Below are 21,131 nucleotides of genomic sequence, written 5' to 3'. Positions count from 1 at the left end.
CCCCGCTGCAGGCTCAGCAGCACCGTGGGCTTAAATGCCGCCGCGCGGGCGACCGCCGGAAGGCTGCAGGCTGCTGAGATCATAATACCTGCCTATTTTAGGGAGGTCTAATCTGCCTGAATCGCCTGTCCCCAGGGACTAAGCTCCCTGAACCCGTGCAAAATGCACCGCCGGGGCCCCGAACGCCACCGCCTGACAGAGCCGGGCCGGACTCACGCTGCGTTCACATGAAAGGAGGGCCGCGCTCACCGCCCCCAGGCTCCCAGCGCCAGGGCCATCTGCTCCTGAAAGGCCTGGGGATCTGTGGGGCCTGTGGGGCCTGTAGGGTGTGTGGGGCCTACAGGGCGTATGGGGCCTGCAGGGCCTGTGGGACCTGTGGGATGTGTGGGGCCTGCAGGGTCTGTGGGGCCTGTGGGGCCTACAGGGCATATGGGGCCTACAGGGCGTGTGGGGCCTGTGGGGCTTACAGTGCCTGTGGGTTCTGTGGGACTGTGGGGCCTGTGAGTTCTGTGGATCCCGTGGGGGCTGTGGGTTCTCTAGGGCCTGTGGGGCCTGCAGGGCCTTGTGGGGCCTGTGGCTTCTGTGGGTTCTTGAGGCCTGTGGGTTCTCTGGGGCTTATGGGGCCTGTGGGTTCTGTGGGGCCAGTGGGATGTGTGGGGCTCGTGGGGCCTGAGGAGTGTATGGGGCCTGTGGGGCGTGTGCTCGTGGCAGTGGGGCGGAACCCAGCGCTGCTGGGTTGGGAGTCGCATCGCAGCTCTCAGCTGCCCCAGCCGCAGCAGCAGGGTTGTGGGGTGGGGGTCCCTGAGCCCCATGTGCTGCTGTGGCAGCGTCTGCTGAAGCCCCCAGGCCTGGCGCTGTACCCCACCACCCCCAGCGCCCCGCCATCCCCGCTGCGCAGCCCTCCTGCCAAACTTCTCCCGTTCAGACACGAAATCAACCTGAGCCAAACAGGACACGGCTGTACGGCCCCCGGCCCCTTTGTGGGGCAGCCCAGTCCCACCCCACATCCCCGCCATCCCCCGTGACCGGGTGCCGGGACGGCGGCCCTCGGGTCCCCATCTCCCCACGCTCCCCACGGGGCGCCCGGCACCAGCTGGGATCCGGGTCAGGACCCTCTCCCAGGTCTCCCCAGCTAATCGCCCTGCCCCCCCGCCGCCCCCACGTTGCCACCTGTGCCTCCTCACCCTTTTGGGGTCACCCTTTGCCACCCGCCCGCCCGCCCCGGGCCTCTTAATGAACTAAAAAAGTGACAAATCCCCGGCAGAGCTGGTCACGTGCGGCCAGCGGCCCCCGGCCCCGACCCCCGCCCCGGCCCCACCGCCCCGGTAAGCTGACGCAGCGTCTCTAAGCGTTAGCAGCTTTGCCCGCTAATAGGATTAGGGAGGTTTAAAACTGTCATTTGAGTGAACTAAACCCCCTGATACTCTGCATTGCACCTTCTTAACCAATTTGCCTTCAATTAGGGTAATTGGGAAACTAGCAAAGAAGTATAGCATTAATATTTTAAAGTGATGAAGCGATTACGGGCCTTGGACGAGGAAGCAAATCAATTTGCTATCTGCTCCTAAAAGGCAATTATAATCATTTGTCAAATCAGCCTGCTGGCCTCCCCCGCCCGTGTGAGCCAACACCTTAAGGCGGTTTAGCGGGGCCGGCTCCGCACACACGGCCCTGGTGGGTAAATCCAAATCCGGGCAGCTGGGGCGGCTGCGCCCGCGCCGAAAACCAACCCACGGGTGGTCCTGGTCCCTGGTGGGCACACGGCGCTTTTGGGGGGGATCTCTTCGCTCTGAGCCACTTTGGAGCTCTTGGTGTCTGCGAGAGGCGCTGGGGTTGGGGGTCTTCCTGGGGCAGCTCTGCGCTCTGTGTCGCCGTGGTGCTGTTGGGAAGTCAGCGGAGCAGGGGATCGGGGTCTTCTTGCTGCCGTCGTGGCGGCGCTGGCACAAGGTGCTCATTGGGATCCATTTAATTGGGATCCATCTCGTTGGGATCCAGGATCCCAGCCTGGGAACGTCCCCACCGCCCTACGGCAGCGCAGGGGGATGAAGGCTCACAGTGCAGCACCACCAGCAGTGACACGCAGTGGCTCTGGGTCTGCGCTGTGTTCAGGCAGAGGCACTTCTGTGGGTCAGTACAGTGCCTGGTGGTGATCAAAGCCCCACGGTGACGTTTAGCATCTGAAAGGGGAACCGTGCTATGGAGAGGATGGGGGTGGGAGGAAGCCGAAACAGTGGCCAAGGGCTGCGGCGTTGGCAGGTGACAGGAAGAGGGTTTTGGGGGAAAGTAAAACGAAGTGGGGGGCAGAAAGGGGAATCCTGGTGGGCAGCACGGGCACTCAGACAGGAGGAGACACCATCGCAACGCTCCCGGCCCCCAGTGGGGCAATGTTTCTGTCCCACAGCCCTACAGGCGTGGGGCTGCCTGCACTGTGGATCCACATCCCACAGCCCATGGCCAGACCCCATGGACGGCCCCACGGTGTGTCCTCACGCTGTGTCCCATGCCCAACGCTCGTCCCTGCTCTTAGTCCCCACACCTGTTCCTCTCTGTCTGTACCCATGGCTGATGTGACACACACACAGACGGCTCCAGAGCTGGTTCCCAAAGCTGGTACCCATGGTTGGTCCTGAGCGGATCCCCGTGCCTGGTGTGACATCCACAGCTGATCCCACAGATGGTCCCCAAGCTGCTCCCCACACTCGAGACTGCTCTCTATGCCCATTCTCCCCACACAAGGTGTGACACCTTTGCCAGTCCCTACGGCTGGCCCCCATCCCTGGTGTGATGACATCCATAGCTGGTCCCATTGCTGCACCCCATGCCCACTCCCCACACGTGGTGCGACGTCTACAGCTTGTTCCCATGCCTGGTGTGACTTCCATGCTTGATGTGACATCCCTAGCTGCTACTACAGCTGGACCCCCTGCTCATTTGCCATTCTCGGTGCGACATCCCAAGATGGTCCCATCACTGGTCCCCCTGCCTGACGTGGCATCCACAGCTGATCCCACTGATGGTCCCCAGGCTGGTTCCAATGCCTGGTGTGACATCCACAGCTGACCCCTTGCTAGTTCCCACACTTGATGTGACATCCAAAGGCTGTCCCATTGCTCGACCCCATACCCACTCCCCATGCTTGGTGTGGCATCCACAGCTGATCCCATCGTTGGTCCCCATGCTCACTCCTCATGCCTGGTTTGACTTCCACAGCTGATCCCATCGATGGTCTCCAAGCCGGTCCCACTGCCTGCTGTGACACCCAGCATCCCAAAGGACCCCACACGCTGCCACGAGGCCACCCCACCACCTCCACTGGGGGACGCAGCCCCCATGGCATCCCCAGCACAGCCCCATTCCCGGCGGCGCGGCGCTGGCAAAGCCGAAGGAAATTGTTTCTCTCCCTCCCCCCCCCCCCCCCCCGCCTTTCTTCTCCTCGCCCCGTGTTTCTAATTCTTTTTCCTCTCCCATAATGAGGGGATTACAAGGAAAACTCCAGCAGGACGCCTTTGTGGGGAGACAATCCGAGCGGGGAAGGCAGCGCGGGGCTTTGTGCGCCCGCAGCCCCCCCGGCCCGCCCGGCGCTGGGGGGACATTTAGAGCAATTACTTGTCCAGAAAGTAACTGTCAATCATTCTTAAAGGGGAAGGCCTCCAATTAATAACCTCGTCTTAATCCTTTGGACTCATTTCCAATCTGCGGGGCCTTGGTGACATCTGCAACACTAAATAAAGATTCTCCCGAGCCTTAGCGCGGCGGTTCTGTGACAAATAAGAAGACTAGAGGCAACTTTGGCTGCCAAGCTGCAAGATTGGTGAGGTTGAGCCGCTTGTTTGGTTCCCAGGAGGGACCGGCAAAGTTAAATACTCCTGGAAAAGCCGCGTCGGGCCCAGCAGGTAACGCCGTTTTACGGGAATTTGGGAGAAAGTGCCAGGGGAGGAGGCTCAGAGCGGAGCTGGGGTGGGCACAGTGCTGTGCTGTGCTGTGAGGACGTGGGGGAGGACAGTGGGTGTCCCCAAACCGCCCCACTGGGCATCCGAGCTGCCCTCCGATCCCCAAAGGGAGCAGCAGCCACTGTCCCAAAAGCTCCTGCAGGACACGGAGTGCAGAGCCCCCCTGCAGCACACAGGGTGTGGGGACACCGATGGCCTCAGCAGCTGGAGGGGCTGCCTGCTGTGCCTGCTGTGCCCAGCGGGGCGGTAGGGCTGCAGGGGGACGCGGTGCCGCGGGGATGCGATGTGACGGCGCTGGGGACGAGGCGGGCGGCAGCAGAGCGGCAGCAGGGCACCGCACACCCATCCCACAGGGTGGTTTCTCTCTTCTTCCTGTTTTCTTGGGGCCTCCTTTCCTTCTGGATGGGTTTGGGGCTGTGGGGGCCATCCCATACACAGCCCTGGCCCTCACCCCACTGCCCCAACCTTCCCTGTCCCCACTCGTCCCCATCCCCCTCACCCTGTGGGGTCCCGCACCGCTCACCCCTCTCCCCTCTCCTTGCAGGTGTGGAGCTGCGCAAATGAGAAGCGGGTAAGTGTGAGTGGGATGGCAGAGGGGGTCCCCAACCCTCCCCGTGCCCCCAGCCCCGGCACGGTGACAACAGGGCACGGCACCCCGAGGCTGCAGCACCCACACCGCACCAGAACCCACGGGGCTGGGAGGCGTCACCCAGAGCTGCACGCACATGGAGCACACTGCAGGCACTGCGTGCCCTGAGCACAGAAGCACTGCAGACAGCGCTGTACCTGCAGGTTGTGCATGCACTGCACTGCACTCCTTGTGCCACGCACACTGCACGTGCACTGCGCTCACCGTGCCCCACACATTGCATGTGCTGCAGGGCAGGCATTGCATGGTGGACACCGCACACCGGGCTCTGCACACACACTGCTCATTCTGCATGCTCTGGCCGTGCCATGGGGGTTGGAGTGGGGTCCTGCAGTTTCAAGGGATGGAGTGTGGGAGTGGGGAGGGGGGATGGATCTGGCCAGCTCAGGTCAGCTCTGAGTGGTATTCAGAGCTGCTGGCCCTATAAAGTCCCCACGGAAGTGCCACAGGGATGGCCCGTCTCCTGTCCATCCGCTCATCCAGATGGAATTCATGGGATGGTCTGCTGCCCCTACACCCTCCTGACCCCCCACCACCCCTCGCAGGTGCCGAGATGTTCCTCAATAAGTGTGAGGGGGAGCTGGGCGAGCTGCGGAAGCCGGGGGACGGCGAGGAGACGCCTCCAGCTGCTGCCGAGGAGGAGCAGCCCAAGAAGAAGCACCGGCGGAACCGCACCACCTTCACCACCTACCAGCTGCACGAGCTGGAGCGAGCCTTCGAGAAGTCCCACTACCCCGACGTGTACAGCCGAGAGGAGCTGGCCATGAAGGTCAACCTGCCCGAGGTCCGCGTGCAGGTAGGGGCGGCTCTACGCCTTCATTTCCCCATCGCCCAAGGCATGAGCTCAGTGTAGGTGCTTGGGGCTGCATCTTGCCCTGGTTCCGTAGGAAGGGTGACGACCCACAGCAGCTCCTCACCACTGTCAGCTCCTCAGGGCCAGCAAAGCCCTGAGATTCTCATGGATTCAGGATTTTAGGTTTCCTGGAGCTGGGGCGCGGGGTGGTTTGGCACAAAGCCCTGCTCTGCGTGGAGGCTCAGCCTGGAGCAGACCCTGCTGCCAGCACAGGCAGCAACAGCCCTTCCAGTCACCGGGTCTGAAAGCACAACAAAAGGAGAAAAAGCCAAATAGAGCAGGAGTGACAAAAGAACAGGGATCGCTGGAGCCGCGGGGGACACAGCGTGTGGGGCACCATACTCAGGACACCCCGAGGGGACACAGCGCAGGGGGCCTGGAGCACCCCGTGTGGGGCACCCTGCATGGGGCACCCCGCGTGGGATACGGCACAACGGGGCGCCCTGCATGGGGCACCCTGCACGGGGCACAGCGTGTGGGGCACCCCGCTGAGAACGCGGCACGGGGGGGACACGCCACGTGGGACACTGTGCGTGGGCCGTGTCACATAGAACAGCCTTCATGGGACACAGCAGATGGGGCATCTTGCACAGGACGTGGCACACGGGTCACCCTACGCAGGGCGCTGAATCTCAGAATGGTTAAGGTTGGACAGACCACTAAGATCAGCCAGTCCAGCCACCAGCCCGTGCCCACTGTCGCTGTGTCACCACCACGTGTGGGGCACAACGGATGGAGCACCTTATATGGGGCACAGCACATAGGACATCTTACATAGGACATGGCACCCTACAAAGGATACAACACGTGGGGCACCCTACATGGGACAAAGCTCATGGGGTGTCTTGCATAGGGCATCTTGCATAGGACGTGGCACAGGGCTCACCCTACAAAGGATACAACATGTGGGGCGCCCTACAAGGGACATCCTACACGGGACAAAGCTCATGGGGTGTCTAGCACAGGGCATGGCATGAAGGTCAACCAACAGGGGATAGAACACATGGGACACCCTACAATGGCACTCTATGTGGAACAGAGCACGTGGGGCATCTTGTGTAGGACATCTCGCATAGGACACGGCACAGGGATCACCCAACAGGGACACAACACACGGGGCACCCCTGGGGAGCACGTTGTGAGGGACAATGTAGCCACGGGGCACACACCGCTGGGTCACTTTCACTGTACCCCGACAGGTCTGGTTCCAGAACCGCCGAGCCAAGTGGAGGCGGCAGGAGAAGATGGAGGCCAGCTCCATGAAGCTCCACGACACCCCCATGCTGTCCTTCAACCGGCCGCCCATGACGGCCAACGTGGGGCCCATGAGCAACTCCCTCCCGCTCGACCCGTGGCTGACGTCGCCCATCTCCAGTGCCACCCCTGTGCACAGCATCCCCGGCTTCATGGGAGCCCCCCAGGCCCTGCAGCCCCCCTACGGAGGGCACTCCTTCCTCAACACCCCCCCCGGCCATGGCTCAGGGCATGCAGCCCATGGCCCCCGCGCCCTACCAGTGCGGCACCCCCTTTGTGGACAAGTACCCGCTGGAGGACGTCGACCAGAGGAGCTCCAGCATCGCCTCGCTCCGCATGAAAGCCAAGGAGCACATTCAGACCATCGACAAGACCTGGCAGCCCATTTGATGAACGCTCCCCACTGCTCCCTACCCCGACGGGGCGCTCGGCAGGACCGGAGCAGGGAGGTGACCCCCCCGGATGCAGCATCATGGACAGCGGCTGGGGGCACCCAGCAGCCGCCCCGGCGCGGCCCGCAGGACCTGGGGAAATCCCCGCACCCCTTTATTATTATTACCACCATCAAGAATTTCTTTTTTTTTTCTTTTTCCTTTTTTTATGCACAAACAGAAACGCTCTAGTTTCGTAGGGAACAACCAGGGGCTGTTGTTTTTTCAGCCGCGTTGGGTGCGCTGTGGGAGACGGGCGTGCGGTGGGTAAGGAGAAGAGCGGGACGCGGTGCTCCGCTCGGCGATGGGGAAACCCACTTCAGCATCACCCACAGCCTGCATCTGCGGGGAAACGCTGCCGTCCCCACACATGGGTGACCGAATCCCAGCCCGTGTCCCGCCTGCTTGTCAGGGGGAATCTGCTCCGCCGTCACTCCGGCCCTAATTGCTCTCCAGCGGTGCCAGTGGCACAAAGCTGCCGTAATTGCTGGGCAGAAGGGGGGGGGCTCAGCCCCAATGGGGCCAGCGGGGTCCCGATAGGAGCGCGGACGGAAGGGCGGCGGTGCTGAGATGCCCCATGATGGCGCTGGGGACGGCGTGCGGTCGGCAACGTTGGGGCGGCAAGGGGACGATGGCACACGTGGGGGCTTCAGGGTTCCAAACGTGGAACGTTTCGGGGCAGATGGGGTCGGTTGGGGCCAAACACTGGGCAGAGCTGCACCCGTGGCCGCGGTGGCATCGGGGTCTCCTGCTGACACCGTCCGGGCCGCGCGCTGACCCCGTGGGGACCCGGCTCCTGGTCCCCGTCCCCCGGCTGCTGCTGCTCATCTGCTTCGTTAGCGATAATTAAACCTTTAACAACCCATTAAACGCATAATCGATGCTCCCCCGGCCCCCCAGCCCAGCTAATGGGCCACGGGCAGAGGCGTGCTCGGCGCGGGAGATAATGAAGCAACGGCTGTGGAAGTAATGGGGTTTGATCCGGGGGACGGGACGCGCTGAATGGGGGCTGCGCCTTTCGCATGACATAATGGCAGAGGTTGGCGCCGACCCCGCCGCGACGCCCGGGCGGCCCTCGGCCAACAAAGGGTGGGCGGCGGGGAGGGGGCTGCCCCATAGCCCACCCTAATTGGGTCGAGGGGCCCCGACTGCCGCCCCACAGCATTGGCGCACAGCAGCGAGGGCCCCCGGCTCCTGTCATCGGAGCAGAAAGGCGTTCTTCCTCCTCCCCACCCCACATTTCAATCGTTCCCCAAAATCTTCACCCCACGGCCTTGCGGGAGCTCTCTACTCCTCCCCTCCCATCCCCCCCCAGTGGGATTTGCCCCCTAATCTGCTTATTTCTCTCTATTTCTCCTAGGCCTGAATGAGCCCAATCCCGCCCCGGTGCGACGCCTTGCTGAGCTGCAGCACCCAGCCCTGCCCCCTGCCCACCCCACAGCTGCCAGGGTACATGGGGGGCCGTGGTGTCCATATGGGGTGGCGCTGCCCTGTGAGGATACATGAGACTGGCATTGCTCTGTATATGGGGTGGAACCTCCCCATGTATGGGGTTCATTGCCCTGCTAAGGGACACGGAGCTGGCACTGTCCTGAATATGGGGTGGCTGTGTACTGTGAATAGGGTGACACAGCTTTGTGTACGGGGTGGCCCTGCCCTGCATATGGGGTGACCCAGCTTTGTGTATGGGGAGGCACGGCCCTGTATGTGGGGTGACGTTGCTCTGCGTATGGGGTGGCACAGCCCTGCCTACAATGGGATGGCAGTGCCCTGCACACAGGGTGACACTGCTCTCTATATGGGGTGCCAGTGCCCCGTACACAGACGTGCCCCCTTACACCCCATGCGATCCGTGCACCTCGGGGCTCAGGTTCTCCTCAGGGCTGTTCCCCCAGCTGCCGGGGGGCGATGCGGACAGGGGGCTGCCGGACCCCCCCGAGGTGGGCGGCGTGCCGGGGTCCTGGGGACTCAGATTGAGCTTGGCAATGAGCGGCCGCCCCACACTCACCGCCCGCCGCTCCTCCACAAAGTCGGCCACGCCGCGGTAGCGGAACTGCAGGCACACGGTGAAGGTCAGCTCCTGCTGCAGGGCACGGCAATGTGGGCACAGGGGGGCTTCACGTGACCCCCCTTCCCCCCCCCCCGTGCACCTGGTGTGGCACAGCTCTTACCCGCAATCTCTGCAGCCCACAGAGGCGGCTGTAGAGGCAGCAGGATGGACAGGCGAGGCTCCAGGTGGGCACCAAGGGGCTGCCCAGCTCCTCGGGGCTCTCCCGGTTGGTGTATTTCAGGTCCACGTCCAGCTCCTGCCATGGGGGATTTCAGGTTAGGGGAAGGCAGCGTGGGAGCCCCCCACCCCAAGTGCTGCCCCTCTGGGGGTGCCACCCCACCTCGGGGAGGTCGGTGAGCTTGGCCATGCACTCAGTGATGTCCCCAGGGGCGGCCAGGATGCGGGTGTAGATGATCATGATGTTGGAGAACTCAGCAGCAAAGCCCAGCTGCACGGTGACACCGCAGTCGAAGCAGAGGTGGCGACTCTCTGGGAGGACTGCAGGGACAGCGAGCAACTCGGTGACACCACTTTGGTCCCTGCCAGCACTTGGGCTGACACTGGGGGTGACACCTGAGGCGGCCCCAGCGCAAAGCCGGGGTGCATTGGAGACGCCGCATGCCGCCGTCCCGTGCCTCGGCGCTGCCCCCTCCGTGCCCCCACCCTCTGAGGGACGCAGCAGTGGCACACACCGTGAGCCTTGGCCCACTGCAGGTTCCTGGCAGAGGTCTCAGCCCGTCCCAAGGAGCGAATGGGGTCGGTCAGCGCCCGCCTCTCCGACAGGTTACTGCGCAGCTCCAGCGCCTGGCGGCCCCGCGTCAGCTCCAGCGTGCCCATGTCTGCAGGGCCGGGCACAGCGTGGGCTCAGCAGGGGATTTTGGCCCCTCCAAGCCCAGCTGCACAGCACTCACCCTCGGCCACCTTGTCCAGCAGCACCGTGATCTTCTCGTCCTCCAGCAGCCAGCGCTTGAGGAAGGTGACAAAGACACCATTGGAGAGTTCGCCCTGGCTCAGCTCATAGGCTTCGGCGTCCGCGCATCTGTGGGGATGGGGAGGGTGGGTTAAGGTGCTGGGAGCCTCACCCGTGCTGCAGGAATCCCGCTGGGGTGGGGCGTCCTCAACCCAAATCCCTGCAATCCAGCTGAGCTTCTGTGCTCTGAGCCCTTGGGTGTTGCCTGGTGCAGCCATGAGCATCTCCAACCCCATAAAGGACGGCATCCCCGGGAGCCCGGAGCGGTGCCATGGAGTTACAGCATATCCACACATCAGGGAAAAATGCCAATAGGGCTGAGATATCAGAACCCGACCCCATTCCTGCCCCGGCCCAGGGGGTTGTGTCCTCCTGGCCCCACAGCAAGGAGGGTGCATGAGAGGGGACCCACGTGGCGTAGCCAAAGACGATGTTGGCCGTCACCTCCAGCGCCCCGACCTGCGGGAGGACGTCATCATTGAGGTTCCTGCAAGAGAAGGGCTGCTGAGAGCTGTGGGGCCCCGTGGGGGTGCCACCCAAAAAAGCCACAGGCAGGGGGCGTTGGGGACCCCTCACTCCATGCCCCCGTAGGTGGGACGTGGGGTCACCTCTTGCGGCACATGTCGAGCAGGAAGATGTTGAGGCCGGTGCGGCGCTGCTGCATGCGCTGCAGCACGTGCTGCACACACAGGCAGTGGGCGGAGGTGTAGGAGCCGGGCGCATCGATGGGCACCATGAAGCTGGTGCCAAAGTTCTCGTAGCCGTGTCCAGCATAGTACAGCAATCCTGGTGGGAGAGGGGATGGTGGCACGTCTCGTCCCCAAACCCCACGGCTCTGCCCCGCCGCCCCAAAGCCCATCCTTGGGAGCCCCACAGCCCCCCAGGAGCTGCCCCACCGTAGACCCCTTTGTCGAGGAGCAGCAGGAACTCATCGACTGCCATCTGCATCTCATCCCGGCGCAGGTCCAGCAGTGACACCACCTTGAAGTCGAGCTGCCGCAGCAGCGCGCTCAGCGCGTGCACATCCACCATGGGCGCCCGCAGGTCTTTGTGGTGCAGGTAGTGCATGTTGCCCACCAGCAGTGCCACTTTGTCGGTGGCTGCAGGGACAGAGGGGGACACAGAGGGACTCTCACGCTGTTCCCAGCGTCCCACATTGCATTGCAGCCCCCACAGGGTCCCCTGCCCCTCCTGGATGGGATCTCACCATACAGCTGGTTGGGGTTGCCGGGCTCCGGGGAGTCTGCAAAGAGAGAGATGGTGGCAACGGCCCCGAGCACAGCGATGGGACAATGCCACCACCTGCACCTACCTCCATCCCCTTCCTGCCAGGGGGCTCCAGAGGCAAAGAGCCGCGGGCCTGGGCAGCACAAAGTGGGGTCAGGAGGGAGCAGTTATGGGGCTGCGGGGCTTTGCAGCACCCAGGGTGCTGTAGGGTGGGGAGCAGCAGATGCAGAGGTCACCCTCACCGATCTCCACATCCACCTCCTGGCTCCACAGCTCGTGGAAGAGGTTGAACACACGACAGGAGTACGTGCCCCGCTCAGCTGTCGTCACCAGCTGCACCTGCAGGGGATGGAGAGCTGGGACCACTGTGCCACCCCATGCTGTGCCACCCCATGCTGTGCCACCCCATGCCCTGCTGCCCCATGCTGTGCCACCCCATGCCCTGCTGCCCCATGCCGTGCCGTGCCACGCAGTGCCAGACAAGGGCTCTACAGCACCTGGAGCCGTGGTCCTCGTGCACCCTCCACAGGGCGCCGGTTCCTGAACCACTGGTACTGCGGCGGTGGGTTCCCCAGGGCTCTGCACTCCAGCACCAGAGGGTCCCCCTCAGCCAGGCGGCACGGCTGTGGCTGCTGCAGGATCTGCAGCCCCGCCATGCTGGGGCAGTAACCGCTGGCTGTGGATGGGAAGGGCGGCAGATCGGCACCCGGCCGTGGCAGGGGTGCTCCCAGCTGGCCTCAGCTCCACAGTGCCCTGCAGGAGCCGTTCCCAGCCCCAGGGGTCAGTGATGCCCTACAGGAGCAACTTATACCCCATGTGTGAGCAGCGCCCTACAGGAGCCGTTCCCGGCCCCACGGGTGAGCAGTGCCCCACAAACGCAGACCCCAGAGCCCACCTGATTCGGGGCTGTGGCTCCTCTCCACTTGGATGTGAGCCCACCTGGAGAAGGCAAAGGCAGCCCCGCAGCTCACACGGCAGATGTACCACTGGGGCAGTCCTGGAGGTGCAGCCGTGTCGACCATCAGCTCCGGGGCTGTGGCTCCAGGCACCTACAGCATCGGGGAGCCGGGCTCAGGATGCTGACTCCCACCAGTGCAGGTGCCAGGGAGGGGATGTGGGTCTCACCTCCTGCTTACCACAAAACCACTGGTAGGTGAGCCCTGGTGGGCCGGTAGCCCAGCAGGTCAGGGACACCCGCGTCCCCTCTGCCACCACCTGTGACTCCGGCTGCACCGTGATGCGAATCACGTCGTGGACTGTAGAAGAGCCCGGGCTGGCTGAGAGCTCTGCCCCACTACACCCCAGCCTGTCCCATTCCATCCATCCCATCCCACTTGTCCCATTCAGTGCCACCCTATGGCATCCCAACCTGTATCACTGCATTCTGTCCCAGTTGACCCCATCCCATTCTGTGCTGTTCCACTTCAGTCCGTTCCATTGCATCCCAGCCCATCACACTTTGTCCCACCACACTCTGCCCTGTCCCAGCCCAGCCTGTCCACATCTCACCGACCCTCTTCCCATCCCACTCCAACACTCACTTCCCTTCTAACCCACTCTACTGCACCCATCTCCCATCCCTTCCCATCCCATCCATTCGATCCCATCCTATTCCATCCCATCCCATCTCATCTACCCTACTGCATCCATCCCATCCTTTCCCTTGCAAATCTATCCCACCCACCCTACTTCATCCATCCCATCTCATTCCATCCCATCCCTCCAATTCCAACCTATTCCACCCCATCCCACCCACCCAATTGCACCCTTCTCATCCCATTCCACCATGCTGCATTCACCCAATCCAATCCCACCCCACCCACCCTGCTGCACCCATCACAGCCCATCTCACCTCCCCACTGCCGCTCCACCAGCAGGATCAGCCCCTCACCTCCCCGCCTTCCCCCTGCTGACCCCCTCAGCCCCCAGGTGACACCATCCCTACCAGCACTGTTGAGGAGCTGGCAGGCCTGCGTGTGCCCCATCCTGTGCAGGCAGCCCCACAGGTACCGGAGGCTGCACTCACGCTCAGCCAGGAGCTGCAGGAGGCTCTGTGTGGGGCTGCCGAGGGGCTCCAGCACCTTCAGCGAGCACATCTCCAGCTCCTCCTCACTGTGAGGGACAGTGAGGACACAACAGGGCAGATGTGGCCACAACAGGGATGTGGGGGGGGAGCGCTGGGGGGCACGGGCTCCATCCCACCGTCCCCCCATCCCTACCTGCACTTGAAGCGTTTCTCTGCCCCGGCCACCTCGGCCAGCTTGCGCCAGCCCCGGCTGGCTGTGTCCAGGAGCTCACAGAGCTGGGCCACCACCTCCTCTCCCAGCGAGCTGATGGACAAGCTCCAATCCCCCATCCTGCCCCACGGCTGCTGCCTCTGGCTGCGAGGGGACAGGGTGCCAGCAGGAGATGGCAGCACAAGCGGGAGAGGAGGGGATGGAGTCCAAAAGGTGCAGAGAACTCACCTCCAGGTACTGAGCGTGCTCAGAGCTGCCAGCACCCAGCTCAGCACACCCTGAGCCCCGCGCAGAGGAAATGGGGGTTAGGAACAAAAGCGGCCCCACGCTGCAGCACTTCTGCTTTCCTCTGCCACTTCCTGCCCTGCAGAGCGACGCGGCCCTCAGGGAACCAGCAAAGCCCCGCCTTGGGGCAGCAGCCCCCCTCATCCACCACACAGTGCAGTAGGGCCAGTGCTGGGCTATGCCAGGCCGAGGGCACACGGGGAGGGGATTGGGACCCCTCCTGCCCACCCTCCTCGGGGACACGGTGACCTCAGTTGGGTCACTCTCGCCCCAAAGCCGCTGCCCTCCCACCCATCCCCACCACAGCAGCACGCTGGCAGAGGGAGTGGGACCTGTTGGGCTGCCACGGGTCCTGCTGCCAGCAATAAACAGAATTCCCATTGTGGAAAGAGCCCTGAGAAATGACAGCCTCAATCCTCCCCCAGCGCTGTGCAGGAGGGGATGAGCGCACTGAGCACACAGGGCTCCTGGTTATGCCACGGTTTCTGTGAGACGCCTCAGCTGAGATTTATTGTCAGTCTGTAGTGAGAAGATGGGACTGGCAGTGGGAGCTGCCCCAGAGTCGGCCACGCCAACGCCAACGCCAACACCAACACCTGCTGCCTCATCACAGCCCCTCACAGCTTCCTGCTCTTCTTCAGCTTGTTGCGCTGCCACGAGTTGTACTTCCGCAGGCGCCTCCAGTACTCAAGGGATTCGGGGTCCATCTCCTCCAGCTTCTTGGGGGGACCCAGGTGGATCTGGAACAGCCTGGGGGCAAACAGAGCAGGCGAGGCTGCGGTGGGGGAGGCGAAGAGCAGCTCCTGGGATCACAGAGCTGCTACAGTTGGAGGGGAGCTTTGAAGGCCGCATCTCCCCCACCCTCGGGACCCCCAGCCGGGACGCAGCGCTCTGGGTGAGGCCCACATACCATTCAGGGTACTCAGAGTCGGGCTTCAGGGCCACCTCAGGGCTGTCCTTCAGGTAATTGACCCCCACGGCGTAGTTGGCCAACTTGACGGGGTCTGTGCACACCTCCGGCCCCTTCAGCTGCTCCTTCGGAGTGCTCTTCCCCTTCACCTTCACACCTGGGGGAGGGGACACGGTGATGTGAGAGGCTGTGGGCAGCTGGGGGCATGGGGCCGGGAGCTTTGGGACAGAAATAGGAGGTGGGAATGGGACACTGGAATGGGGTGGGGGAAAAGGACCCAACTGGGGCACAGAATGGGATATGGGAATAGAATATGGGTACATGACATGGGAATGGGACCCAACTGGGACACGGGAATGGGGCACGGGATGGGATGTGGGCACAGGCCGTGGGAAAACGACCCGACTACAACACGGGATCGGGATCCGGGAACAGGACCCAGGAACGAGACGCGGGGATGGGGCTCTGTAACGGGACCCGGCTGGGAGATGGGAACGGGACACGGGGCAGGGCCCAGTCGGGACACAGGAACGGGACTGGGATCGGGGCCCGGGCTCCAGGCCCATCCCGGCCTCACCCGGTTTCTTGGCGTAGCCGCGGGCCGGGCCGGGCCGCACGGCGCTCACCGCCCTCAGCAGCAGCCGGGCAGCCATGGCGGCCGCGGGACACGCCGGGACAACTGCGGAGCGCGCATGCGCGACGGCCGCGCCCGGAAGTGGCTGCTGGGCGGGCCCGGAAGTGGACGCGGCAGCGCCCGGAAGTGGGGGGGTGGCGGCGCCCGGAAGTCGCCGCGGGGTCGGCCCGCTCCGTAAGTCCCGTCCTGACCCGTTCCGTTCCGTTCCGCTCGGGCCCGGCCGGACCGCGGCGCCTCCAGGCAGCGAGTGGCGGCTGGAGGCCGGAGGGACGACGGGAACCCCGGCCCTGGAACCCCGTGTGTTCCTCCGCGGCCCTTCCTCAGGCCCCCCCAAGCTGCCCTGCGGTCCCTTCGTGACCCTTTGCGGCCCGCCCCGCGAGCACGGCTGTGCGCCCCCCCTGTGCCCCCTTCCTGACCCCTCTCTGCTCCCAGCTTGACCCCCCACCGCCCGCTTTCTGGCCCCTCGTTCCCCCCCCTTTCCCTCCCCTATGCCTGCCCTCCCCCGTGCTCCTTCCCCGTCTCCCCCCGACCTGCCTGTTCCCTATGGAGAGCGCCATGGATTTCCAGCCGGCCCCCGATCTGCCAGCCATGGACACAGAAGAAGGGCAGCGCGGTGCCTCCCGACCCACTGCAGCCGAGGGGCAGCTGGGGGGACCCACCTTCAGCAGCACGGCTGTGGATCAGCAGAGGAGTCCGGAGCGTGGATCGGGGCCTGCTTCAGCCATGAACCTTAACGGCGGGGATGAACAAAGCGGGCTTTGCAGGAACTCAGGAAGAGAGATGGAAGAGGAGGTGGTGACCACTGGACCACAGGGCCCCACGGACTGGAGGCCGAGAGCTGAGAGCTCCTCCCGGGATACGGGACCCCCCCGCACCCCCAGCAGTGGCACCATGGAGCTGGACGAGGCGCCTGAGGAGGAGCCCTCGGAGATGCAGGGTCTGCTGGCCCAGCTGGAGACCCTCAGCCCCAGTCTGTGTGACGCCCCCAACATGGCCCCTGTGGCAGGCAAGCGGGGCTATGCAGAGTGCCGGGGTGAGTGCCAGCCCTGCCCACTGCACGTGGCCACAGGCAGGGGCCTGGCTGTGCATCCCTGCTGTGCGCAGCACTCAGCCCGCTCGCGGCCCTGCCACGGCTTGCTCTTTGCTGAGGCCGACCGGGAGGACCTGCTGAACCTCCTGTGCTACGAGGGGGGGGCGCCCGAGGCCGACACTGAGACACCCCTGACCCGCTCTGAAGTCCTGACCGGGACCAAGCTGGAGATGCTGCAGACGCCTGAGGAGTGCACTGCTGCTGATGGGCCGGGTGGTTTGGAGGAAAGACCTTCTGGAGGCTGGATTTGTGGAGATGGGCTCAGTGAGGACAAACCCACCTGCGAGGGCAGTCGAGACAGCTCGCCAGAGCCAACCTGGGCAGAAGTGTCTCCTGCTGTGACCCCAGAGAAGGAGCAGCCGCCACAAAGCAGTGTGACCGTGAGTGCAGGCGCACGGCTGTGGTCCCCTTCGCTCTCCTTCCTTTGGGGATTTTTTGGGCAGGGGGGAGTGAGGGGCGGCGTTTCCCTGGGTCTTGTGGGACATTGTGGCACTAGGGGAGAGCACCCTTACTTGCTCTGGGCCGTGCTGTCCTGAATGTGAGGGGAGGGTTGTGCCTGTCTGACTGTGGGGGGAAGCCAGTGGGTCTAAACAGCCCCGCAGCCCTGGCACCCTGTGCCCTTGCTCCTCTGGTGCTCCCCAGGCTCCCAGCCAGCGCTTCACCCTTCTGTTGCTTTGCAGAACAAGGAATCCCCCTCCTCCTGCCTGGCCTTCAAAGAAGGTGAGTTGTTTCTCTGCTTGAACTGGGAGTCTTAACCCACCACTGCCTGCTCTGACCTGAGCATTGGGGTGCCTGGGGGAGTCCAGCTCTGCACCCAGAAGAGTCTCCCAGAGCAGAGGCATTGCTGCCACTTATTGGGAAACGTGGCTGCAGACTTGGGGTGGCTGGTTTGCTCACAGTTTGTGCACAGCTGGGCATGAAGAAGCTTCAGGAATCCTGTGGGGTGCCCAGGTTTGGGAAGAGAAAAAGGAGGGCTCTCTAGAGGAAGGGGAGACAGCCCAAGGGGGCTCTCCATGGGAAGGGGTTGCAGCCCAAGGTCAGCATTGTTTGCCCTGTTATGCCAGGAGCACATCTCTCAAGCGCTGAGCCACTTCCTCACATACAGGAGCACAGCTAACAGGTGGCAGGAGGAAACCAGCCCCTGCTTTAGCCCTCCCAGTCTCTCAGTTCCAGGCCCCTGTGACCCAGAGGATCTGCTGGACGGTGTGATTTTTGGGGCAAAGTACCTGGGCTCCACACAGCTGGTTTCAGAGAGGAACCCTCCTACCAGCGTCCGCATGGCACAGGCACAGGAGGCTGTGGACAGAATCAAGGTGCAGGGAGGGGCACGTCCTGACCTCCTGCGGGTGCTGGGCAGCATTTTGTTGCAGGGCAGGGACCCAGCAGTGACTTCATTGAGCTGCTTTGCTCTGCAGGCACCAGAGGGAGAATCCCAACCCATGACAGAGGTGGATCTGTTTGTCTCCACGCAGAGGATCAAGGTGCTGACAGCTGACACACAGGTGAGCAGGGATTGTGCCTGCGTGGCCCTGGGGCTGCTGGGACCTTCCTGTCAGCTGTGGGATCTTCTCTGCCTGCCGTGATGGGGGGTCCTGCCCAGGGATGGCTGGGGCAGCAGCAGCTGGGAGGAGCTGTCACTCAGAGCGATGCCACTCTGGCAGAGCGGGATCTGAACCAGTGAGCCTGCCTCCTCCTGGTGTGCAGCAGCGCCCAGCTGGCTCGTGTGCTGCATGGAGGGGAGGGCTGAAGGTCTGTGCTGTGTTCCCTTGCCAGGAGGCCATGATGGATCACTCCCTGCAGACCATCTCCTACATCGCTGACATCGGCTCCCTCGTGGTGCTCATGGCACGCCGCAAGCTGCCTCGGAGGGCAGAGGCAGCGGAGGAGAAGCGGCTCTACAAGATGATCTGCCACGTCTTCCACTCGGCTGATGTGAGTGGGAGCGAGCCCTGAGGGAGGGCGGGCTGCTGGGGGCTCCTGGACCCATCCTGCTGCAGGACAGCTTGGCATCGCTGTGCTGGGGCACAAAGAGTGGGAGCCCGGGCAGCTCTGCTGTGTAGAGTGGCCCAGTGAGAAAAGGAGGGGTGTGGTACTGGGAAGGGGCAGGAAGGGGCAGGGTGCCCTGCAGCTCCCAGGCCGTCTGTGCTGGACTGGGACCTGTTTGACCTGGGACTGAGCTGCTGGGACCAGTTTGGCTGTCAGGCCGTGGCCCTGAGCACAAATGTCCCCTGTCCGTCCCCAGGCCCAGATCATCGCTCAGGCCATCGGGCAGGCATTTGGTGTGGCCTACCAGCGCTTCCTGGAGGCCAACAGCATCGACCCAAGTGAGCTGAGCCCTCGTCAGTACAGCCGTGCCCTTGAGGACCAGGAGCAGCACAATGCAGAGCTGACCCACTTCTCCCGGCAGGAGAACTGCAAGGATGTAAGAGCTGCTTTGGAGGGGTGGGGACAGCGTGGGGTCCCCACTGAGAGGCTGAGATGCTCCCTACCAACCTAGGCCCTATCCCAGCTCGCTCTGAGCCCAGTACCCCTGTGCAGGGGATGTGGCACACACCCCAGCTCCCTGTCCCGGTCCCCCCTCCTCAGGTTTGCATCCGGAAGCAGAAGGGGGAGATTCTGGGCATCGCCATCGTGGAGTCGGGCTGGGGCTCCATCCTGCCCACCGTTGTCATCGCCAACCTGATGCACGGGGGCCCTGCAGAGAGGTCGGGTGAGCTGAGCATCGGGGACCGCCTCATGTCCATCAATGGGACGAGCCTGGTGGGGCTGCCCCTCACCACCTGCCAGAGCATCATCCGGGTGAGCTGGGGCCGGGCCTGGGGGACTCCCTGCTCTGCTAGAGATGGGAAACAGCTTGGTGGTGTCTGGGGTGTCAGTGACGGTGGGGCAGAGGGGCAGGAGGGCCTGTACCTGTCCCGTGCTGATCCTCAGCCTTCCCTTGAGCAACACAGCTCTGTCCTCTCTCAACCCCTCCAAGTGACTCTCCAGAGTCTGACACATCCCCCCTCGCTTTCCAGGAGCTGAAGCACCAGACAGAGGTGATGCTGAACATAGTGCACTGCTCCCCCGTCACCACAGCTGTCATCCGGCGCCCCGACTCCAAGTACCAGCTGGGCTTCTGCGTGGAGAACGGTGTGGTGAGTGCTGTGGGGTGGGAGCAGAGCCAGGGCTGCCCAGGGTTTCTTCCACCTGCCTGGCAGAGGGACTTGCAGCCCTGGCTGTGCCTGCGCAGACGGGCCTTCAGCACTGATAGTTTCTGAGGTTTCACAGGGCTCTGTGCCACGGTGGAAGGTTCCTCGTTGCTCTCCCACAGTGCTGTTGTTTGGGTTTGTCTCCTTGGTGCTCCTCAACTGTTTGCTTTGGGGGTGGTGGTTTCCTCCTGGCTCCCTTGGCGTGTCCTTGGTGACATTTGTCGCAGTCCTTGCTGGAGAAGCAGGGCTCAGGGTGGTGGTTGTACACGGCTGTGGGACGTGAGCATGGCTCACCAGCATTCCTTGCTCCCCAGATCTGCAGCCTGATGCGTGGGGGCATCGCTGAGAAGGGCGGCATCCGCGTGGGGCACCGCATCATCGAGATCAACGGGCAGAGCGTGGTGGCCACACCTCACGAGAAGATCATCCAGATCCTCACGCAGGCGGTCAGCGAGGTGAGCAGAGCAGCAGGGTGGGCGCCTGGCCCTGTGCTCCCATGGCTGCAGACGGCGCAGGCCGGGCTCGGGGTCCTCGCCCTCACAGCCTCCAGCCTGGAGCTGCCATCTCCCAGCTGATCTGAGCATCTCTGTGCAGGTCCACATCAAGACCATGCCAGCCTCCACGTACCGCCTGCTGACGGGGCAGGAGCAGCCCATCTTCCTCTGAGTGCTGCCTGGGCCCAGCTGTCACTGCACGCCCCTGGGGGCCACCGCTCTGCCTGCTGCCCTTGCGCTGCCACCAGAGCCCTCTGGCCCCCGCAGGGCCTCATCCTGCTCACTTTCAGTTGGACTCGGGGTGCGATAGGAAGCTGTGGGCCGATGCTCAGCTTGAGCAGCGTTAGGGCCCGCAGCGACCCTTCTCCACATCCATTCACCCCTCTCTGCCTCAGTGCCTGTGCATTCTGCCCTCTGCTCCTTAAGGTCCCTCGCCTTGGCCTGGTGCTGGCAGGGGAGAGGGGACCCTGCATGAAAGGCCGCCCCCTTTTCCATCACTACGGATCGTGCTTTCACACTCACCAAAGGTGCCTTTTCCCAGGTGGGGCTGGAACTGTGCTCCAGGGGCTCATCCCAGGCAAACCTGAGCAGCTCTGCCTCTGCACCCTGAGGTGTGGGTGTACACTGGCACCCCAAGGGAGAGCCAGCAGCCCCCAGACTCAGCCTTAAGGGCAGCAGCACCCTCAGCACCTGCTCCTCCTCCCCAGCCTGCTGGGCTGCAAACAACACCTTGTTGGCCCTGTTGCACTGAGCTGGGAAACTACCTCTGCTTCCTCAGCACTGCCTTGAACCGTTCTGCGTGCACAGTGGTACCCCTCAGGGCTGTTCCTTTGTGCATCCAAAGGGAACATGGCGTTGCCACGTCTCACAGAGCTTGGGGATGTGAACCCCACAGCCCTGCCTGCA

General features: G+C 63.6%; 4 protein-coding genes across 11 annotated transcripts; 2 read left to right on the top strand and 2 right to left on the bottom strand.

Annotated features, from left to right (window-relative positions):
* Positions 1 to 1,414: 1,414 nt before the first annotated feature.
* Positions 1,415 to 7,190, top strand: RAX2 (retina and anterior neural fold homeobox 2). Its single transcript, XM_048927563.1, is given in 5 exon segments — positions 1,415 to 3,893; positions 4,495 to 4,521; positions 5,145 to 5,395; positions 6,652 to 6,924; positions 6,926 to 7,190. Coding segments are annotated over 3 exon segments (687 nt in total). The 5' UTR covers positions 1,415 to 3,893; positions 4,495 to 4,521; positions 5,145 to 5,152; the 3' UTR covers positions 7,097 to 7,190.
* Positions 5,448 to 14,325, bottom strand: LOC125684924 (mucosa-associated lymphoid tissue lymphoma translocation protein 1-like). Of its 8 annotated transcripts, none has more exons than XM_048927513.1 (17): positions 13,850 to 14,176; positions 13,604 to 13,765; positions 13,330 to 13,496; positions 12,510 to 12,640; positions 12,280 to 12,433; positions 11,882 to 12,060; positions 11,627 to 11,723; positions 11,365 to 11,517; positions 11,054 to 11,257; positions 10,766 to 10,943; positions 10,570 to 10,644; positions 10,099 to 10,226; positions 9,880 to 10,026; positions 9,528 to 9,685; positions 9,309 to 9,443; positions 9,146 to 9,220; positions 5,448 to 5,693 (listed from the first exon to the last, which is right to left on the bottom strand). In XM_048927513.1, exons 2-17 carry the CDS (start codon positions 13,738 to 13,740, stop codon positions 5,685 to 5,687), a joined length of 2,127 nt encoding a protein of 708 aa, XP_048783470.1. In that variant the 5' UTR covers positions 13,741 to 13,765; positions 13,850 to 14,176; the 3' UTR covers positions 5,448 to 5,684. The 8 variants fall into 8 exon arrangements, with proteins under 8 accessions (XP_048783470.1, XP_048783472.1, XP_048783466.1 ...); XM_048927515.1 differs by having other exon boundaries at positions 9,146 to 9,217; XM_048927509.1 differs by lacking the exon at positions 5,448 to 5,693 and adding an exon at positions 14,239 to 14,325 and having other exon boundaries at positions 7,343 to 9,220; positions 13,850 to 13,985.
* Positions 14,326 to 14,377: 52 nt separating this feature from the next.
* On the bottom strand, positions 14,378 to 15,529 carry MRPL54 (mitochondrial ribosomal protein L54). The gene is made up of 3 exons (XM_048927569.1): positions 15,394 to 15,529; positions 14,817 to 14,973; positions 14,378 to 14,656 (listed from the first exon to the last, which is right to left on the bottom strand). Exons 1-3 carry the CDS (start codon positions 15,467 to 15,469, stop codon positions 14,524 to 14,526), a joined length of 366 nt encoding a protein of 121 aa, XP_048783526.1. The 5' UTR covers positions 15,470 to 15,529; the 3' UTR covers positions 14,378 to 14,523.
* An 89-nt stretch (positions 15,530 to 15,618) lies between these two features.
* On the top strand, positions 15,619 to 20,930 carry APBA3 (amyloid beta precursor protein binding family A member 3). Its single transcript, XM_048927518.1, has 10 exons — positions 15,619 to 16,920; positions 17,221 to 17,260; positions 17,708 to 17,853; positions 17,956 to 18,042; positions 18,314 to 18,472; positions 18,783 to 18,962; positions 19,127 to 19,339; positions 19,558 to 19,677; positions 20,046 to 20,186; positions 20,326 to 20,930. Exons 1-10 carry the CDS (start codon positions 15,994 to 15,996, stop codon positions 20,395 to 20,397), a joined length of 2,085 nt encoding a protein of 694 aa, XP_048783475.1. The 5' UTR covers positions 15,619 to 15,993; the 3' UTR covers positions 20,398 to 20,930.
* Positions 20,931 to 21,131: the final 201 nt, after the last annotated feature.

Source organism: Lagopus muta, chromosome 26 (genome assembly GCF_023343835.1).
Source record: "Lagopus muta isolate bLagMut1 chromosome 26, bLagMut1 primary, whole genome shotgun sequence".
NCBI classification, from domain to species: Eukaryota; Metazoa; Chordata; class Aves; order Galliformes; family Phasianidae; genus Lagopus; species Lagopus muta.
Note: the sequence above shows the minus strand (reverse complement) of the source record. Positions and strands in the feature narration are given on the sequence as shown.